Here is a 14,880-nt window from a genome sequence, read left to right as displayed (position 1 = left end):
ACCTATTGCATTCAGACCATCACTGTCACCACTACACTTAAACTGCCCTTGTCCAGGTCTCCAATGATCACATTAATAAACCCTGTTGTCCTTTCTCAGCCCTCATCTTACTTTGCTACCAGCAGCATTTGGTACAGTTGATTCTTCTCTCTTCCCTGATATACTTTCTCCCTTGGCTCCAGGGCCCGAGAGTCTCTTAAGTTCCCCTTTTCTTACCGTTGCTCTTTTTCACTCTTCTTTATGGGTTGCCTAGTCTTTTCTCTTTCCTCTTACTTATGTAGTAAGTAACCCTGGGCTCAGATCATTTATCTCAGACTGCACTCACTTCCCAGGGAGTCATCCAGTCTAAGATCTTAAATACTATGTGCCAATGACAGCCAGATTCACATCATCAGTCCAGGCCTCTCTCCCAGGCTCCAGACTAATATCCAACTTCTTATTGTCATCTCCACTTGAATAACAAATAAATATTTCAGATGTGTCCAAAAGTGAACTACCAATTCTTCCCCTATACTTGCCCCATCCACAACTTTTCATATGCAGTGGATGGCAACTCTATCCTATTAGTTGCTCAGGCCAAAAACTGGAATCATACATGACTCCTATATTTCTCTCATACTCCACATCCTATTAGTTCAAGAAACTGTACTAGCTCCACCTTCAAAAAATCTTCAGTACCCTTCCATTTCTCATGTCCTCCACTGCTACCACCCCAGCAGATGTGACCACCATCTGTGAACTGAACTATTGCAGAAGACTCCTTTGTTGGTTTTCCAGTTTCTTTCCTTGCTCTTATAGGATACAAGAGGCCCGGTATACAAAATTTGTGCACAGGGGGTGGGGGAGGTATCCCTCAGGCCAGCCTGCACCCTCTACAATCTGGGACTCCTTGAGGGATGTCCAAATGTCCACCAGGATTGGGCCTAAAGAGGCAGTCAAACATCCCCCTCACAATCCAGGATGTCTGGCTCCTAACTGTTCACCTGCCTGCCTGCCTGATTGCCACTAACTGCTTCTGCCTGCCAGCCTGATCACTACCTAACCACTCCTCTGACAGCCTGATCAATGTCTAACTGCTCCCTTACCAGCCTCATAGCCCCTAACTGCCCTCTCCTGCAGGCCTGGTCCCCCCCAACTGTCCTCTCCTGCTTGCCTGGTCACCCCCTGATGGCCAGCTTGTGTCAACATGGGGGTGGCCATCTTTGACCACATGAGGAAAGCCATCTTGTATGTTAGAGTGATGGTCAATATTATTCTTTTATTATATAGGACTGGAAGCCTGCTGCACAAATATTCATACAATAGACCTTCCTTCCCCTGGCTGCTGGTACCAGTTTTCCTCTGGCACCCAGGACCTGGGCTACAGCAGAGCCAAGCCTTCAGCCTTCAGGCTAGGCTCCTGATGGCCGCAGTGGAGCCATGCCTTCAGTCTTCAGTCTTCAATCTTCACTTCCTCCATCGCAAGGGGGAACTCAAGCCTCCTGCTCTCTCCTGCTCCGTGGCTGCCGCCATTTTTGTTGGGATTTATTTATCTTCTGTAATTGAAACTTTGTTGCCTTGAGAGGGGTCCACGGCCGGCCAGGGTGTGCAGGAAGTTTGGCTTCCTCCATTGCTGGGGAAACCCAAGCTCCTGCTTGCTCTGTGGCCATGGCCACCTTGGTTGAGTTAATTTGCATACTCACTCCTGATTGGCTGGTGGGTGTAGCAGAGGTGTGGTCAATTTACCTATTACTCTTTTATTAGATTGGGTTCTCAACACAGTAGCCATAGCAATTCTCTTAACATGTAAGTCAGATTATATTACTCCTCTGTTCAAAACTTGTAGTGCTTCTTATTTCACTCAGGATTAGAACCACAGTCCTTAAAATTAACTAAAAGCTCTGTCCTGATATGCCCTTTCCTCATTGTTCTCTTTCCTATTTCAGTTATCCTTATTAATTTCACTCAGCCTCCTTTCTGTTCGAACATGCCAGATATACTATCACCTTCAGGTTTTTGCACTGTTTTTTTCCTTTTTTCTGGAAACTTCTGCCCCTTCTGTGGATAAATACATCACCTCTTTCAATATTATCTTTTCAATTAGGTCTACAGTATTCAACCTATAAACACTTAATAGTTTAATATTAAGTATTAATAGCCGGCACTGTCTCCCTCATCCTATCATCAGTGCTTTAAATTCCTCTTACTATGCTCTATTTTATCTCTCTCTCACAGTACTCTTTAATTTTTAATATCAACAATTTATTATATTTATTATTCATTGTCTATCTTTCCTATCTATAATGTAAACTTCACAAAGGTTCTATTTTGCTCTCTGAAGTATCCCAAGTAACTGCTACACTTAGGATAGTGCCTAGCACAGAGTAGTCTTCAATTAGTAGTTGTCAAGTGAATAAAATAATAAATGAATAAAATAAAGTGGACTAATCCCACCCTAAAGCAGAAGGATGACAGCCTTCACCACTTTTTCTTCTTTCTCACTCTCCTGGCTATACATTAGAGGACCAATTGGGCTGGGAGGTGGAAGGGATTCTTTCATAGGGAAGGGCAGATAATATGGCAGTAGAGGTTTTTATGGAAGATTTTAGGTGTCTAAGGACGTCTTATATTTTCACTTTGAGGGACTGTGAGGTTTAGGGCTGTTGGGGGATTTTAGAACTTTTAAATTTTCCTTATCACTCTGATTTTTATTTTGGTGTGGCTTTTAGCTGAAAGGTACCTTCTAAACTAAGTGAACCAAAGGAACCAGGGGTGAACACACACACACACACACACACACACACACACACACAAAAAAAAAAAAAAAAAAAAAAAAAAAAAAAAAAAAAAAAAAAAAAAAAAAACCAAGAGGAGGAGGAAACAAGCTGCTAAAAGGCAGTCAAGAAAACCAGAACTTCAGGTGGTCAGCCCAACTCACTAAAGTAAGGAACAAGATTAGGATTCAAGGCCAATGCTGAGAATAGTGATGAGGATTAGCGTTCCTAACACTGGTGAATTACAGTGTTCCTTTCACTCTCAGAGGTTGATGGGATACAGAGGAAACCCTAGAGTAAATGTATAAATAAATAATAAATGTATTAATATAGTGAAAGGCTATTTTAAGTATATATATATATTCTTGCACATATACATCATCTTCTGTAATATTTACACAGAGTGAGTGGCCTCCTATCTCCTACGATAGAGGAGCAAAAATAAGAATCACAGATGTATTCATGATCTAATGCTTGCAACAAATTATCCCAAAATTTAGCGGCTTAAGATAATAGTAAGCAGCTAGCCTCTCCTCGAGTTTCTGTGATTTAGGAATCCAGGTACAGCTTGGTTGGGCAGATCTGGGTCAGGATTTCTCATAAGATTCAGTCAGATGGTAGCTAAGGCTACAGACATATGAAGTCTTAACTAGGCTGGAGGGCCAGTCTCCAAGGAAGATCACTTTCATAGCTAGCAAGTTAGTCTGGCTGTTGGCAGAAGGCCTCAGTTCCTTCCCACACAAGACTCTCCATGGGAATGCTTGGGCGTTTTCACAACATGGCAGCTGGTTTTTCCCAAAGCAAGCGATAGAAGAGAGCAAAGGATACACAATAGAAAAGCGGAAGCCATAATGCCCTCAGGTATAATGTAATCCTCTACAATACTCTACTGGCCACTCAGGTCAGCCCAGGTCCAGTGTGAATCCCAGTAGGAGAACATGGAGGCTGTCCGTGCTGCTGGCTACCACAACAGTCAAATGGCTTGCCACATGAATAACAAAATAATCTCAATCCACGTCAGTGTTGACCCATCTTTTCCTGCTTATACCACTTCAAAAAGTGAGAACACTTGTTCACCTTGCTTGCCTTACCATCTCTAGAGGGCCCTAAAACCTCTGTGCAATAGCGCCTTAGCATCTGTGAGCAGTTAGCCTACTTTTTGTTAGCAAGGTATTTCTAATTTTAAAAGTGGATCACAAACAATAAAGTTGTGACATTTCTGAGGAAAGTATAATAAGATATATCATCCTCTTGATTCAGTAGAGGAAAACAATCTAGCTTTATTGTGTAAACTTGGTACATGTGGAGGAAAGTGAACAGATATTAAAAGACTGGATGTACACAAAGGAACAGTGTCACAGGGCCTTGGTTTTGCTTTTATCCACAGTCCATAATTTATTCTTAGTCCTCAAGAAAGCACCTAATGTCTTTCTATCTCAATTTTCTCACATATAAAATACAGATATTACCACACTCACATGTATAAACAGTGAAGTTTGAATATAAATTGGAATCTGATATTTGACTTAAATTTACATATAAAAAATCAAGACTTATAGATATATCAATATCTTGCTTTAAAGTGTATATATTATAAAATCAAGATATATAAGGTGGGGCAAAAGTAGGTTTACAGTTGTGAAATACAAGAGTTTATTCTTATATTATTTATTAATTATTATATTATTTTCCATATGAACCACTGTAAACCTATCTTTGCCCCAGCACATATATATATATATATACACACACACACATACATATACATATACATACACATATACACATATATATCCTGACATATAGAATATGTATCTACTAATACTAAATTTAACCAAATTCCTAATAGAGACATACTATTCATATTTAGCAGCATCACTCACCTCTTACTTTATCAGTCTTCCAAATAACTCTAGAAACACTGAGCTACCCATCCAACTCTAACATACTATGAAAAAAAGCTGATGTCATAAACACATTGTGTTACAGTATCACTAAGGGCCAGATCCATTCTTAGTTACATAATTCCTGAGGTACCACCAGCCTTGCTAGTCTCAAAAGAGAGACTTGAAGTACAATGAAAGGGAGGGGAGCAACTGAGCAAAGCCCTCCCTGAAGCACAAAAAACTTTTTGTATATATTTTTTTTCTTTTAATTTATTTACTAGAGGCCCAGTGCACAAAATTCATGCATGGGTAGGGTCCCTAGGCCTGGCCAGTGATCAGGGCTGATCAGGGCCTTCCAGCTGCTAGCTGGAGCCTTCCTTCATTCCCCATGATGGTCAGCACAGGTCATAGTGAGTGGTCGAACTCCCAGTCGGTTGAACTCCAATAGGGACAATTTGCATATTAGCCTTCTATATATAGAATTTTTCCAATTTTTTATTATTGAAAGTATTACAGATGTCCACTTTGTTTCATTTTGTTTTGTTTTCCTATTGACCCTTCCACCCTGTACCTGCCCCTCTCAGACCTTACCCACACTACTGTCTGTGTCCAAAGGCTATGCAAATCCTATATAATAAAAGGCTAATATGCAAATAGACTGATAGGTGGGTGTTGGCTGCAACGGGATGGTGGAGCAGGTGGAGGGGGGGCTGGGGGGGGGGTGCCAGACCAAGGAGGGGCGTCGGTCTCTGTCATCGGGTGATCCTCTGGTGGTTACTGAAAATCCTTTGCTCTTGCATGCTGTGATTCCGCCTGGCACTCACACCCGCTGCCAGTGCCAGGGCCATCTCTCAAACCACTACCAGCATCAGCCCCGCTTGCACCCACAGTCCACACCAGAGCTGCAGCACACACCCACTGCCGATGCAAGCAGTGGTTGCTGCCCCAATTGCCCCTGAGGGCTTATCCACCTCCCGCTGCTTCTGAGGGGCAATTAGGGCAGCAGCTGCTGCTCACAAACACTGATGGCACCGGCCCGCTCCAACACCCACTGCTGGCACTGACCCCAATTGCTCTGCACTGTCAATGGGTGCGAGGGGGGCCAGCGCCTTCAGCATGTGGGAGCAGCAGCTACAGGAGCAGGGCTGCCCACAGATGGGGACCAGAAGCCATGGCAGGAGGGGCCAAGCAGAGGCCTGAAGGATGGGCCAAGAACCACCCCTGTGCCTACTGCGGTCTCTCGGCCCACAGTTCCTTTCAAGGTGCATGAACTTGTGCACTGGACCCCTAGTATGCATATAAGTTTCCCAGTCAATTACTCCTCCCCCTTTCCCCAGTCTACCACTCCCTACTTACCTCTGAAATTCCTCAGTCTGTTCCATGCTTTCATGTCTTTGGATTTATTTACTTTTATTCATTAGATTCCACATATGAGTGAGATCCTGTGATACTTATCTTTTTCTGGCTTATTTTGCTTACTAAAATAGTATACTCTCCTATTTTTTATTTTATTGTTAATCACTGGCAAAGAAGCAGTTGGGAGGAGAAGACAGTGGAGAGATTTAAAACAATTATTATGGATAGTTACAGAAAGAATCCAAGATGGCTGCTCGGGTAGGCAACTAGCCGCAGCCGCACACAACAATTTTAATAAAATACAACTAAAATATAAAATGGACATTACCCAGAACTACAGGAAAGTCGACTGACTGGAAATCCTACAACAAGAAGCAAGGAGAAAACCAGAAGGAAGCGCGGAGGAGCTGTAAAAGCCTAAAGTACGGAGACACGCGGTGCGCGGAGAGGACGGAGCTGGAGAGGAGGGAGGCCGAGTGCCTGGCTGGCGTTCCCAAGCGGGAAGCAGAGAAAAGCTCCAATTGTGCTGGGCCCAGCTCCAACTGCTCTGAACCCCAATTCTAGGCCAGGCCCTGGGGACCCAGGCTCACCCATAGGGAGCTGGGCTGTAAGGCGGAACTCCAGGGAACGGCCAGAGGAGGTCCCGGAGGCGCACACAGTGCGCGCAGAGAAGGGCCGGCCGGCTGTGCCGCGGGATTGCCAAGACGGGAAGGAGACAGGGGCTCCAGACTGCTCTGAACGCCACCTCCAACTCCCCTTCCAACTGAACTGAACCCCAATACTGGACTCATTGGGGGAGAGCATAGACAGTTTGGCAGCAGGCGATAATCGAGGGCACCTTTCTCTTAGAGGCGCTTGTAACAAGTACTGAAGGACCCTGAGTCTCAGGAGTCGCATAGGGTGGGGCTGATGGAAGCCAAGGCTGTAGGCTCCACCCTGAAACCCCGCCCCATCAGGAAAGCTGCCTGCGAAAATGCCTAAACCAAATAGATCACAAACGAAAGAAATGGAGGACAAAAAGCGACTGGATATAGAGTTCAAAACCACACTTATAAGGTTTTTCAAGAGTCTCCTAGAAAAGGCCGATAAAATAAATGAGACCTATGAGGATATGAAAAGGGATCAACAAGAAATGATAAGGGATCAACAAGAAATAAAGAATACATTGTCTGAAATAAAAAATATTTTACAGAGTCCTAAAAACAGAATAGAAGATCGCAAGAATCAAGTCAAAGATTTGAAACATAAAGAGCCAGGAGACACTCCTCTGCAGAAGCTAGAAGGCAAGAGAATCCAGAAAATTGAAGATGATGTAAGAAACCTCTGGGACAACTTCAAACAATCCAACATCAGAATTATGGGGGTCCCAGAAGATGAAAGAGAGCAAGATATCGAAAACATACTGAAAGAAATAGTGACAGAAAACTTCCCCCACCTGGTGAAAGAATTGGACTTACAAGTCCAGGAAGCACACAGAACTCCAAATAAAAGGAATCCAAAGAGGACCACACCAAGACAAATCATAATTAAGATTCCAAGAGCAAAAGACAAAGAGAGAATATTAAAAGCAGCAAGAGCCAAGCAGGTAGTTACCTATAAAGGAACACCTATACGATTGTCAGCTGATTTCTCAACAGAAACCATGCAGGCCAGACGGGAATGGCAAGAAATATTCAAGGTGATGAATAGCAAGAACCTACAGCCAAAGATAATCTATCCAGCAAAGCTATCACTCAGACTCGAAGGTCAGATAAAGAGCTTCACTAATAAAAAAAAAGCTAAAGGAGTTCATCACCACCAAACCAGAATTATATGAATTGCTGAAGGGGGTTCTTTCAGAAGAGAAAGTAAATAAAGATAAAAATTATGAACAACAAATACGTAACTATCAACAAGTGAATCTAAAAACCAAGGAAACTAAAAAAAAAAAATCTGAGGAACAATATTAACTGTTGAATATAATAGAATCAGAGGTATGGAAGGGGAGTGAACTGATGATTCTTGGGGAAAAGGGGAGAGGAAGATGTGGGAAGAGACTGAACATAAATTGTGCATCTATGGATGAGGACAATGGGGGGTGGGGAAAGGACAGAGGGTGGGGTGAGAAGGGATATTTGTAATAATATGAACAATAAAAATTTATTTAAAAAAAAGAAGAAAAAAAAAGAAATAGAAAAAAAAATAAAAATAAAACAATTATTATGTATATCTTCCCTAAATAATATGACACCTTCTAGTCACAAATGTTCAAAGGGCAGAAAATCATCCAACAGAACCTAATTCCCCCTACTCCCATCAACATTTCTGCAGTAAGATCAGAGACCCAAAAGTATAATTTCCCTTTGCTAACTAAAAGTCAAGCAGCCACACCCACCCAATAAATGGCAGTTCCTTTTGTTGCTTTTTGTTTTAATCTTCAACCAATGATATTTTCCCATTAATTTTCAAAGAGAGTGGAAGAAAGAGGGAAAGACAAAGAGAAATATCGATATGTCTCTGTTACTTCAATGTTTCTCTCTGTGTCCCTCCCCACTCCCTTCCACTCCCTCTAAAAATCAATGGGAAAATACCCTCAGGTGAGGATTAACAATAAATAAATAAAATAAAGTCTGTATGTTTTTGTTATGCTTCACAAGTAAAAGATCAGTCAAAAAACATAAAGGACCCAGGTTTGAACTCCCTTTGTCTTGGATTAGAGTGTTTCTCTTGGAACACTCTCACATCAGGCTTCTGCTGCTCTTGGCAAAATCATGAATTGGCTGATGTTGTCTTAGAGGCTTTCCCACGTCCCTTTTCCCAACTCTTCTTCCATGGCTCCCTTTTCATTACTCAGGAACTCCTCATGCTGCCTTCTGCATTTTGCCTACTGCTCAGTGACATTTCAGACTCTTTATAAATCCTCCCTTCTAACACTACAAAATGTTCTTCTTAAGATTTACTTTCTTGCTAGGTGAGTGACTAACCTGTTAATCTTTACTAAAATGTTGAATTAGTCTTCATTTTCTTTAAGATTGTGTGTTGTTTTTTTAACCAGATTCCTAGAGATGCTATCAACACCATAGCCCAAATTATTATAGGTATTTTGGTGAATATAACAGGTGAGTATATACTTGAGCATAATTGGACCTTTTAGAAAAACAAAGTCCATTGGGTAGGTCTACTTGGCCTAGGGCAGTAGACAGCAAACTCATTAGACAACAGAGCCGAATATCAACAGTACAATAATTGAAATTTCTTTTGAGAGCCAAATTTTTTAAACTTAAACTTCTTCTAATGCCACTTCTTCAAAATAGACTCGGCCAGGCCGTGGTATTTTATGGAAGAGCTACACTCAAGTGGCCAAAGAGCCACATGTGGCTCATGAGCTGCAGTTTGCCAACCACGGGCCTAGGGACTTGATATAGAAAAGCTGCTCTCCCTGAAATTACCCTCAAAGATAGGACTGTAACCCCAAACATCAAATGAGTATCTAATCAATTTCCTACTGCACTTAAAATTAAACCCACTTTTGTTTAGGGTCTAAAAGATCTGGCCTCTCCCAACCTGGCTTTGCCGCACATACAATTCTGCCAAATAGACCTTCTGCCTGCCCTTGAACAGGACAAGGTACAACCCCGTTCCTACCTCTTCACTGTCTGCTAAATTCATCACTGCATTCTGTGTTTTGCACAGAAGCTGGTACACATTCAGTGCTCAATAAATAAAGTGCTAAATGAATGAATAAATAGATGACCCAGGCATAACTTAACTTTTAAACTTAAGTAATTGAGTAAAAAGTCCTTGTAGTAATATTGGAAAAGTGAGGAGGGGTGTTTTAATATCATTATGACTAACATGTTTATAAGACTTGTATTGACCATGGACTATAGCATTCTTCATGAAAACATTATAAATATTAGCTTGATAAATATTCCCTTTGCCTTCTTGCAAAGCTGTCCTTTGATGAGGTTAACACAAATAAATGCTGGTCTCCTTTGAGCCAACTCACTGTATTCTTCTGTTGATGTTAATAAACTGCATTTCCCTTCTGCCAGTTTCTAGCTGTTCTAGACGTGCAATCTCTATTGCTAAGACTTCAGAAGCCAATGAACAACTTGCCTGTCACATGTTCCAACGAATAATCTCTCTCCACATGCAGTGTAGCTAAGCAGAGAAGCAGATCTCAAACAATGATAGCCAACACAGCATGGAATGTATTGCTAAACCTATAGTTTGTTATCCAGCAGAGTTCACCCCAGAATCCTGCAAAAAAAAAAAAAAGCCTAGAAATTATCCTGTGGGTTTCTACCAGGCAGTCCCAGTGTAGTGGTTGTAGCTTAGAAGCAGATGTCTAAGAGCAGTTCAGCAAGCCTACAGGCAGATGCTTTTGTGGAGCTCTCCTCTTAAGAGGCAAAATCGAGGCAAGTCAAAGGGTTACAGCTTCCTGAGTTTGCTTTTGTTAGCTATAAAATATCACAATTAATCCTGCTTTGCTAAATTGAAACCCCAAGGATTAAAAAAGTATCATTCCTTCTAAAAAAAAAAAAAATTAAGTAAACTGGTAACAAAAAGAGAAAAAAACCTAACATTAGTAAAGAGAGAGATAAGCACAAGTCAATAAGAGCTCAATAACTATCTCTTTAAGAAAAACACATAGCATGAGTAAACATTATTTTTAAAGAACTGAATAAAATTTCTTGAGACTGAGACTGTCCTAGGAAAACTTGATCATTGATTCTTCAAAAGGAACAATGAACACTTAAATAACAGAACTCTGCTAACCACCATGCTTCAATTATTTCACTATCAAATTTAAGAAAATACAACAATCTTATCTTAGCACACAAAACACAAAACATTCTTGGCCGGTTTTTTGTTGTTGTTGTTGTTGTTTGTTTGTTTTTTTGTGGGGAAGAGTCTTTAAATCAAACCTCATTCTAGAGAGAGTTCACATATCATTAATTTGGTCTCATTCATATATTTTTCTGTTTCTATCAATATCAATTTCAAGGGTAAGATTGTCTCTAGCTAGCATGTACTGTAAAACTCTTAACATTTTTTTCTACTCTTCACGGACCATTTACAATCTGCAAGGTTTGGGGTGGGTATGAAATGCATTCCTGCCAATGGCTAGCCACATCAGCAGTGCTGAAAACCAATCCTTCTGTTTCCTTCATGGTGCCATATGGTGCCATAAAAGGGGAGTGAACCAAAAGTGCAGCTAATGCACCTTGTCAATCTGGGTTCAGACTAATTCTTTCATATTATGGTAAGGAACTTGTTGATGACTGCATTCTCATTGTTTAGTCACCCACTGCTATACACAAGTGCTAATTCATTAGGAGAGGGGAAAATCAGTTTGTTAAGGCCTCTTCCATTTTACGGGAGCTGTAATATTTTTAAAGAAATGCACTGCTATAAAATTATTATACATATATCATTGTTTCAAGCAGAACATCCCCAGTGTTTTGTAGTAACACGTTCCAAAAGATTAAGGGTCGTGGCTTTAAACCCTTTCCAATAAGTGATTTGAGCGCTCCGGTGAAATTAAAAGGCAAGCTGCAGCACCAAGATAAACTTGTGTCCCCCTAGTGACCTCTAGAGTGGAGCTAAGCTCCCACAAGCAAGACCGGGGAGAAAAGCAAGAAGCATGCCTAAACCGAGCATGCTTCTGTGGATCAAGTCGATGTATTCAATAATACACCCTCCCATCTCCCAGTCCTGGTCTTGTTTTTATATAACCCCCCTCCCCCGCCCCCACCCTTACCCCCTTGCAGGAAGTCTCCGCCTCTTGGGCCATTAGCCCCATTGAGTCAAACTCTAACTTCAAACCCCTCGGCTTCCTTCTCCCCCCCACAAGGTTCTGGTGCAGTTTCCCTCTGGACAGGCTTCCTCGCAGGGCATGGCTTCTCTCTCCGCAGTGCTGCGGGCACCTCCCGGCCACTGAGCATGGGGGCACGGGGAGCCGGGCAGCGGTAACCTCTGCGAGTCAGCGCCGTGGTGACCACGGCCAGTGCCTCTGCTCCACACGCACGGTGCTTTGCGATGCCACCCAGGGGACTCCCTCCCAAGTTCAGCCTGGGTCATGCCAAGATGCTTCCAGTCACCCCAGCAACAAGGTCTCCCGTGCCCTCCCGGCCTTCCCTTCTCCCCCTGAACTTTCCAACTTCGGAAGCCCTGGTTCCGAAGGAGCAACAGGGGGATTGCTCAGCTGGAGTCACTGCCGCCTAGGCAGTCAGATACAAGGAAACAGCCTGTGGTGACCGGCTGGCAGCAAGTCCCCTTGACCACGGAGGAAAAGGAGAGCCAGACTACTCCCATCTCCTCCTGAGAATGGAGGTGGGGAAAACAGATGCACAACTAGTTACCCTAGGGATGAAGGAGGGGGGGGGGTGTTGGGAGAGAAGGGAATAGAAGAGAGAAAAACTCTCTCTCTCTCTCTCTCTCTCTCTCACACACACACACACACACACACACACACACACACACACACGGCCTCATTCCTTTTTGGATGAGACTCTAGGAGCCCAGAGTCGCTTCTCTTCCCACTACCTTGACTACCCTGAGAGAGGAGGAGGGTGCAACAGATACCCAAGCTCCTGGAGTAGGAAGGGGGTAGGAAGTGGGGGGAGAGAGAGAGAGTCTCCACCTCTTCCCGGCTCACAAAAAAAGAGGACAAAACTCCTGTCAGAGTGTCCCCAGAGCTAAAGGGGTGCAGCAGTGCTGGGGCCCCCACCTTTCAGAGAAGGCAAACTCTTCCCAGGCAGGCAGCCTTCCACTGGGTAGAGTCTGGATGTAAACAGGCAGGCCAGTGAGGAGGATCTCGGGCGGGAGGTGGGATGGGACGCGAGGTGGGAATAGAGCGGAACTCACCCTTGATGCTGGGGGGCTTTCTCCTCTGGGCCATCTTCTGCCTTCTCTCCTCCCCTAGACCCTACACGCGCTTCCTGCAGCTGCAGCCCGGCTCCTGGAAGCTGTGCTGAGCCTTCTAGGCGAGCTCCCGCCGCCAAGGCTCTCAGCTCAGCGAGCTCTTTGTTGCTGTGATGGCATCTACGAGGCAGCAGCGGTGGCGGCCTGGCTGCGCGCTCGGCTCCGCTGGGCTAGGCGGGTGGCTGGCATCCCTGGGCTCCGGGCTGCGCTGCGCTTCCAGCCTCAGGCTCACGCTGCTGTGGCCACCGTGGCTGTGGCTGTTGACGCTGTTGTGCTGCTCCTGCTGCTGAAGGGGGCAGCGCAGGATCCCCAGAGCGCCCACCGGAGCTGACCTCCTCCTTTCCCACACTTCCCTCCCCCACTCCTCCACCCCCGGGGTCCCGTCTGAGCCCCAGCTCCAATCCAACCAGCGATAGCACCAGTCACTGCTGCTGGGGAAGGCGACAGACAGCGAAGAACCAGAAGGGAAGAGGGACGAGGCCAACTGAAGGCTGGGGAGAGAAGAGAAATTAAATTCTAGAGGCAGTCCACCACCTGACCCCTGGAAGGATGACCTAGTTCTGGCCCTAAACTTCTTTATGGTGAGGACAGGACGCAGGACAGTTCCCTTGGAGCTGTGGGCAAAGAGAACAGAAAGTTCACGCTCACATATGTTGGAGGAATTGGGAGAGGGATAGCTTCTTGGCTTCCTGCAGAAACTGTTCCATTGGCTGTATTCTTTCTCACTCAGATTCGCAGTTTGGAAAGTTTTTTGTTTTCCTGGAAGAGCTGTCCTCCTCTGGAGTGCTGATCAGAGAAGGAATCTCACCAATGTCCCAGAACTACAAGGGCATGCAAAAGTTTAAGACACGTCTGAGAATGTAAAGGTGGTAACTTATGCATTAAAAGAATGGCAAAAGAACTGAAACTGGTTTGGCTCAGTGGATAGAGCGTCAGCCTGCAGGTCCCAGGTTCCATTCTGGTCAAGGGCATGTCCCTTGGTGTGGGCACACCCCCAGTAGGGGGCGTGCAAGAGGCAGCTGATCGATGATTCTCTCTCATCGATGTTTCTAACTCTCTATCCCCCACCCTTCCTCTCTGTAAAAAATCAATAAAATATATATTTTTTTAAAAATGGCAGTAGAGTGAAAAGGGGGTTCCAGTATGGGAGAAGGATGCAAAGTCTTTTTTTTTTTTCCTTAGCAGAAGCTGAGGCTTCCCCAAAATTCACTTCCTTAATTCCCAGTGATCTTATTAACACTTCTCCTTCCCCCTCTTACATTCCCAAACCAATCTGATTATCTAACTAACTATCCAGGAATTCAATTCAGTATCATTAGCTATAAGTTGCCCCAGCATCAATGTGGTGCAACAGAAAAAGCACTGGACTCCATACTCCAGCAACTTCATAGCTCCAAAAATTTGCAAAAGGCATTTAAGTCCTCTATTCTTCTGTTTTCTAGTCTGTAAAATATCATCTCAAAGATTTCCTCCAACTCTAATAACTTTCCTAAGAATTTTTAGTCACAAAAATCATCACAAGTTTGTTTTTGCACACTTCCTAAATTTAATTTCATACATGTATTATATTAATCAGAAAAACATGTGAAATATTCAATCCCTGTCACAACAAAGGTGTACAACAGTGTTTTCCAAACTTCTCTCGTGATGAGAATCACCTGGTGGAGTTGTTAAAATACAGATTCCTGAATCCCAACTAAGAAGTGCTAAACTAGAATTTTTGGGAGCACATAGTAAAATTGTATAATTAGTTGTGACCTCATTGTATAATTAGTATACAATTTTACTAATTAGTGTACAATTTTACTATGTGCTCCCAAAAATTCTAGTTTAGTACTTCCTGGTTGGGATTCAGGAATCTGTATTTTAACAACTCCACCAGGTGATTCTCATCACGAGAGAAGTTTGGGAAACACTGGTGTACAACAAAGGTGTAAAATACAAATTAAAAACCTTATTTTAATTAGCAAAATAGG

At 43.4% G+C, this 14,880-nt stretch overlaps 1 protein-coding gene across 2 annotated transcripts in view; it reads right to left on the bottom strand.

Moving 5' to 3' along the window:
* Positions 1-13,273, bottom strand: part of SLC44A5 (solute carrier family 44 member 5) — a 311,252-nt gene extending 297,979 nt beyond the window's left edge. For both annotated transcript variants that reach the window (XM_084873496.1, XM_084873495.1), the window contains exon 1: positions 12,848-13,273. In XM_084873496.1, the coding sequence (XP_084729622.1) occupies positions 12,848-12,881 (34 nt within the window). In that variant the 5' untranslated portion in view covers positions 12,882-13,273. The remainder of the gene's footprint in view (positions 1-12,847) is intronic.
* Positions 13,274-14,880: the final 1,607 nt, after the last annotated feature.

This window comes from Pipistrellus hanaki (assembly GCF_964339955.1).
Source record: "Pipistrellus hanaki genome assembly, chromosome: 2".
NCBI classification, from domain to species: domain Eukaryota; kingdom Metazoa; phylum Chordata; class Mammalia; order Chiroptera; family Vespertilionidae; genus Pipistrellus; species Pipistrellus hanaki.
Note: the sequence above shows the minus strand (reverse complement) of the source record. Positions and strands in the feature narration are given on the sequence as shown.